The sequence below is a fragment of the Platalea leucorodia genome (assembly GCF_965183815.1).
Source record: "Platalea leucorodia genome assembly, chromosome: 1".
NCBI classification, from domain to species: Eukaryota; Metazoa; Chordata; class Aves; order Pelecaniformes; family Threskiornithidae; genus Platalea; species Platalea leucorodia.
The window spans coordinates 102,584,275-102,591,390 of NC_138823.1; the positions used below are offsets into that span (position 1 = coordinate 102,584,275).

General features: G+C 43.7%; 1 protein-coding gene across 2 annotated transcripts in view; it reads right to left on the reverse strand.

Moving 5' to 3' along the window:
- The window catches only part of KIAA0319, a gene marked incomplete at its 3' end in the record, with an annotated part of 33,136 nt that extends 26,807 nt beyond the window's left edge, over positions 1-6,329 (reverse strand). For both annotated transcript variants that reach the window (XM_082306372.1, XM_082306371.1), the window contains exon 1: positions 5,622-6,329. In XM_082306372.1, coding sequence (XP_082162498.1) covers positions 5,622-6,314 — 693 coding nt within the window. In that variant the 5' untranslated portion in view covers positions 6,315-6,329. The remainder of the gene's footprint in view (positions 1-5,621) is intronic.
- Positions 6,330-7,116: the final 787 nt, after the last annotated feature.

Sequence of the window (7,116 nt, forward strand, 5' to 3'; positions counted from 1 at the left end):
TCCTGATCCTCCAGGCAACCCACCTTTCCCCCTCAAGGAAGCATCTTCCTCAAACACTCCTAAAGACAACTGATCAGGACTCTGGCGAGTCAAGGGCTAATGTTGTGTTTTATACAACTGCTTCCCCAGCAGTGTTTCCTCCATGTCCCTCTGCGCAGATGACTACTACATAACTGCAGTACCATTTGCTCTTTCACATTTATCTGGAAAACCTTAAGGAGAGCAGCTCCGTCAGCAGTGAAACTCTGCTCTTTCACTGGTCTGCTTCTCCCTCCTTTTCTGCATTCAGTTATCTATCTAACGATTTCAAGCAAGTATGATCTCTACTAATCGTGTAGTTGGGGAGTTGCAAAAGAGCAAACCATCATACTGTATGACACGAAGTGCAGACTTCAAGAAAGGAATAAACATTTTTCACAGGTAAATCTAAGTATCAAAACATCTTTCAGGGGTCTTTTACATCCCCTTGGGATCAAGTCAATGCATTTTTAACCAAACAGGACTGTTCAGCATTCGCAGGCCTCAAGGCCAAAACAAAGCCAAAAAAAGATATGAACATCGCTGATATTCCACTTCATTCTAACTTTTAAATATCAATTCTGAAGGCATACCAATCAGACATTAAAAGGCTCTTCATCACATATTCTGTCAGCCATCTTAAGCTTTCTTAGGTAGAGCTTTATGCATTTTGACTGCACCATTACTCTTGCAAATGTAATAAACTCAAGAATCAAGTCAGGCCTAACCTATTGAATAAATGTTTGACACACTGCATCATCAATACAGCATTAGCTGGAATCTGACTAAGACCTGAAAAACCTCACCTTGCTGAACATGCCAGCACTTAACTGGAAATTTTAAAAAGACAATTAATACTTCACAGGTATCTCACTTCAAGGATGGGCAGCACTGCAGATTTCTGTTTTGGGCAGCTTGACAGCATTTACTGTGTACAGATTTCTAAATGTATTAATGTTACTGAGCTGCTAGAGGGTGACAGTCCATAAGATCACTCTGCTGTAAACCCAAAAGCCAGGTTACTCAGTTAACGGGCAAACCCCATACGCTCTATCCCACGTCACATACAGAAACACCCTACACCTGACTGCATTTATAAGCAGGATGTTCCCGGGGCACAAACTCCAGAGGCCTGTGTTTGGTTGGTCTCACAGGTTAAAATCTCTCTCCAGGTCCTTGCTCGAAGTACACAGCACCTGAGGACACTGCATCCTACTGACTACTATGAAGGGAGGGAACTGCATTTTTGCCACTCTGCTCTGTCTTGCTTGTCAGAACAGTCTTATCTGGAAGCTGCAGAAGGGAGTGTGTCAGCACATACCTAGGAACAGAGCTATAGAATTGCCGTGGCAGAGTTAAGTGGACGATAGGAAAACATTGTATAACATGCAATAAACAGAGGGTATTTCATTAAAGTCATTCGCAAAAATGGTTTTAAGATCTTCACATTTTCATAACCTATACAAGACCACAGTCTGAGAGGTAGTTTCAATCCTATACCAGTGAGAAAACTATCTAGAGACATCTCGGCGTTTTTAATCCAGTATAAAAACTTAGATTTCCTTAATAAGAAAATTTGGTTTCCAAAGAAACTCTTTTTTTCCAGAAGGAAACATAAATATGTGCCTGAACAATCCGTATGAGATTTGATTAAAATGTCTGCTTGCTGGAGAACGAGACACAGAAGAATGAAATCCTATCACCAGAATTTATCACAGGCAGCATCTTTTTCACTAGTCACGAGTGCAGTTCCCAAACCAGAAAAACTTGAAGCCAAGACGAAAGTTTGCGTTAGGCATAACCAGCGGGGTTTGGGTGGCAGGGGACTGGCTGCAGGGGTCACCTCTGTGGTCCCAGACAGCTTGGCAATGGATGGAAACAAGCCACCACGCGTCAACATTGCAACCACTCAGAGTTAAGAGCGAGCAATAGCCACGGGGGGCATGAGGAGGAGGTGGGGGCGATGCACAACAGGAGAAATGAGAGGGAACATGTGGAAGGGGTCATTATTGGGCACAGAGCTGGAGGCACCCTCTTGGAAGGACACATTTCATGCCACCTCCTGGGGACTGAGGCCCACAAAGAAGACCACACTGGAGCAGAGGAAACAATTAAGAAGGGAACAGTGGCAGAAAAGAGAAAGAAGCAACAAGTGTCAAAAAAGAAACTGCCAGGCACTGACCCCAACATCCTGTGCCACCTGTCACCTCACCAAAGGGACTGACCATAATGTGCAGTGAAAAGAAGGGGAGTGGAGAGGAGATGTGTCTGGACTGAAGCTGAACCTGGGGAAGGCCAGGAAAAGGTGTTTGCCAAAACTGCTCATCATCTGCATTTCTCTACGAATGTCCAAATGCAAAGGATTCCCACTTGGGAAACAAAGGCTGCACAGGCTTTGGCAGTTTCTCAAAACCTTCTCCTTCTCCAGATTCGTAATTTTTCTCTACATTAATAGAGAGCTTTTAAAGTCATTTCACAATACATTTCATGAATGGCTTTCAATGCTCATCAGCCCTCTATAGCTCTGCTAACAGAGCACTGCCAGATCATCTTCTAACTACAGTTGTCTTATCAGCTCTTCAACATCACTACCAGCTGAGGCTAAAGACTGACCCAATTTTGGAGCTTCGTCTCTTCTGCACTGAAAGAAGCAAGCTCATTCCTCAGCCTTTCCATGGGAATTTCAATGGCTGTGCTAGCATAATGTTAGCATAATGTAAAGATCACACAGGAACGCCTTTGCTGTGTCCCAGTGAGAAACAGGTTTCTCTCCATTCCACTTTACTATAAACTCCTATCTACACAGGCAGTGCACAAAGAGAAACAAAATCTTCCTATTCTGGCTGAGGTGGCAAAATCAGAGTAGAGATTGTACTTACAAAGTAGGCTTGGCCATATATATCGTTACCACCGCAAGATGTGAAATCTCAACTTTCATAAAGCTGTATTCACATGATCCCTTAGAGATGGGGAACAAATTTGCTCAGCTGTTTGCCACACACTTTAGGTGATCTCAAGAGTTGTATGGCTTCTCTAAGGCACAAGGCATAAGCAGTTCGGTTGGCAGAGATCCTGACAACTGGCTAAAGCTTAGCACAGTGCTAACGTGGCTTCCATTTGCCAGCAAAATACAGCGGAGGCAAGCTTCAAGTCTTACTGCATGGCCAAAGTGCACAAACACGGTGGTGTGTGGAGGTACTGCAGGTTCTTTCCAGCACACAGCACAGACCGTTAACTAAAAGATGGTTGTTAGTTTCCCCTAGCAGATGAAAGGAAAATGGGAGATGAGCTTAGTATAGCAGTGGTTGGGTTTCCTTAATTTTAACTTTGTAAGAACAGCTCAGCTATTGCCCTTTGTTAGAATTAACTGCAACTTTAGTGCATGAAAGAATGTCACTCTAAGTTTTATCAGCAGGAACAGTATACTTTGGTATCATACTTTTATATGTACATCCATATGTACTTTTTGCATACTATTAGAAAAAACAAATAGCATCTACCCCTCTTGCCTAAACTCCCATGTTAATTTATGCTCATTTCAAGGTCTGGATGGTAGATACTTCTTCTGCTTGCAGAAGTACCACCCACTTTTCAACTTGCAACAGCACTTTATCTGTTATCAAATGTTCTTCCATACACATGGAGACAAGTTCTAATCTCTTCTCGCTTGTGCCAATATACTCCAGACCAACTTGGCCAACCATAGAAGTCACAGGCTCTCTTGAGCCCAGAGGAGGTGATCCTTGAAAAGCAAGCAACCTGCTCTCATGGTCCCCACTTGTCTCCAAGACAGTCTCCCTCGGGATTCTTCCGAGCAGATCCCACAATAGGCCAAAGGCTGCGACCCTGCTTTTTGACTTATTCCCACCCCTCTTAGGAGCCTGAACTCCTCCACCTCATGGCCCTGACCAATCCCTCCTTGCCTGCAAGGGTGAGGTCCAGCAGAGCCTCTCTCCTTGTCAGCTCCACAATCACCTCTGATAACTTCTTGAAGTTATCATCAACGCACTCCAGAAACCTCCTGCATTGCTTATGCCCTGCTCTCTTGCCCTCCCAGTAGGTATTGGGGTGGCTTAAATCCCCCATTCACAGCTCCTGGTCCTCATATGAGGCTCCTCCCAGTTGCCTGAAGGCTTCATCTACTTCTTCCTGACCACACAGTCTGGAGCAGACATGCACCCTAATGTTGCCCACAACAGTTGGCCTGCCAGCCCTGACCCATATAAAGTCTTGACTAGCTCATTGCCATCTCTAGGTAGAGCTCCTTGGCCTCCCACTAGCACCCACTGAAAGGGTGCATCACCCTCTGTGACCATGAGCCACCTAGGACAAAAGCCCAAAGCACCCTTTGATCAAGAACAGCTGACAGAGCTTGTGAGAAGCTGCTAGAGGTCCCAGCCTCTGCTAGCTGTCCTCTCCCAGCTGCAGCAACCACTTGTGTTCCTCACAGCACTCCCAGAGGCCCCCCACAAATCCCAGAAGTTCTCAGATTATCTAGAAGATTTCAAAGCGGAGCCCAGAAACTGCCACACCTCTAGGCTGCGATGGTATCCAAGTTAGACTATATCTTAAGACTTGCTGTTCTCTACACATACTTATGCCATTTCAGTCATCCCCTCCAAGAACCTCAGTTGTCACAGATTTCATGCAACTTTCTTATTTACATGTATTTTTCTTCCTTACAGTAATGGCAATAAATTATCATTTTTACAGTGAGAGATAGGTAGTTGCTGGTTACAAAATCTGGTGGAATTTAGAGCGATCCAGCTAACATTGCTTGACTTCCTCTTTCCTCTAGCAGGGGTGCGTGTCAAACCCAGTAAATGTTGACTTTACAGCGTGTTTCAACTTTCCAACTGTTCTTAAGGAACCAGAGCCCCTTTAGTCCCAACTGATCAAACTGGTTGGCATAAATAGAGAACAGGTGCATCTTACTCAAGTATCTAAATTAGGTTTTAAGTATTAAACTTATTTTTCTTATTGCCAGACTCAAGAAAAGGATTCCGAAAACAAAAACCTTATCCACTTTATCCTGCTGTACATCATCGTCAAAAACCACCACTGTCCCTCCTTATGTACCTTGCCCCTCTTATACGTTTTAAAAGCATTATAAAAGGTATTTACTCAGCACCATTACATCTATAACACCACTATGCATTAGTAACATGAAACCCATAAAACAGGCTTAATTTTACTGATTGAGGAACTTATGTTTACTGGTCTTGGCGTTTGGATACTAGTAGGTCCATTAGTATTGCTCAGCTAACTACTTCTAATGAGTCACCAAGGGTCAAAAGGAAGAATACCATAACATTACTATACCAGGTCCAAGCCCACTCATCTGTATGCTTCCAAGGAAACCCCATAGTGTCCCAAAACAAACTCTGCGCCTTATCATCTGATAGAAAAAGAGTCCTTCAGCAATTCATCTGCCTATTAAGACAGTCCTCTCCCCTTCAGCCTTTTCTACACTGTAACAGGACTATAAGTGATTTCAGTGTTAGGGTTACATTACAAAGCAATAACCTCATTTGATCTGAAAAACAAAACAATTGCGAAGTGGCCTCACCATACTCTGCGTGCTTTCTGAGGTGCAAACATACCTCTTTTTGCAAAGCATCATCAGGTTGTGCGAGAAGTTGAACCGCTGCTTCACTTTCAAATGTCTTCCCAGGGAATGGTGTAATCTCCGGGAGAGATGACAACCCCTCCATGGAGTGTTCAGTGACAGAGTTCAATTCAGAGCTGGTTTTATTCAGAAGGCTTTCCACCTTCCCAGCCTCCCCTTTCTTTACAGTAAAGTCTTCCTGGTTATCTCCATCATCACCCACGGAAGAGTTGAAGCCATTTTCACCTGCCACCATCAGGCCCCAGTCAGCATAATCCGTGCTCTCCTTCTGCTCATGTTTGATGCTCACCTGAAAGGGGTCTTGCTCCAACTCTTTATAATCATCAATGTATTCAGGTATCTCCTCAAGGCTGGGATCTTTGCCAAGCAGAGAGAGCTCCTTCAAGCTGCTCACTTCCTCAGACGGCTCATTCTGGAGCCCCACAGAGTGGACCATGCTTGGGATCACTTGCCCAAATCCTAGCAGCGAGGCTGGCCTGTGAGAAGGCCTCAGCACAAAAGTAAGATAGGACTTTACAGTTTCAATTTTTTTAGGTTCACAATTCTCTTTGTGTTGGCAGTTCACGATGTAACAGCGTCGTTCAAACATCCAGGACAAGTCACAACCAGAGAGGTCACAACATGCTGCGATGCAGTCAGACACTGACATAGCATGAGGAACTCGCATAATTTTAGTGGTTTCTAAGTTGGGAGATATTACTGCACCTGAGTACGTGGCTCCTTCTCTGCACTGCTCACAACTGGAACCTGAAACGACACCACCAACATAAGGCACAAAACTACAACCAAGCCATAATATAGTTTACTGTGACCAAAAATGGCTTATCACAGGAGACAAGATAAAGACAGGTGGTACCCTGGTTAAATAAGCTCATTTCCTTTCACTAACATCACCACTACTTTTTCTTCAGCACGTCGCTTTGCAGTAGTATTTGTACTTTGGAGGATTTTTCAGTGTAGGATCTTGATACACTCTGCAAAGTACCCTTGCTACAAATACAAATACATAGAGATGAAAGTGAGTTGCCAATACTTAAAAACAGAGCAGGGAACACAAAAAAAAAATCATGGGGTACCTCCATTACCCGCATAGCATAGCAAACAAAACATGTTTTAAAACAAAACTCAAATAAGATGCTGTAACATGTCATTGTTTCATTTGAGGGAGAAGGCAGCAAAAATCTACATAGGAGAAACATCTGCCATCTTACTTGAACTTGATGAAGAGTCCCTCACACCAACATAATTGCTGGGCTTAATACAAAAGCCGGATCAATTTCTCAAACTTTTGCTGCTTTACCCACTAGTTCACATGAAATCCCAACAGCTTGCTCCAGTAGGGAGCCTCTTTCCTTCCTTTGCAGTGAAGCTGTAACCTTTTAGTATGACATCAGAATTATTTTCATGGCACATCACAGACTGAGGTGAAGCATTCAAATAAAGCATGAATCAACACACTGTATATCTCA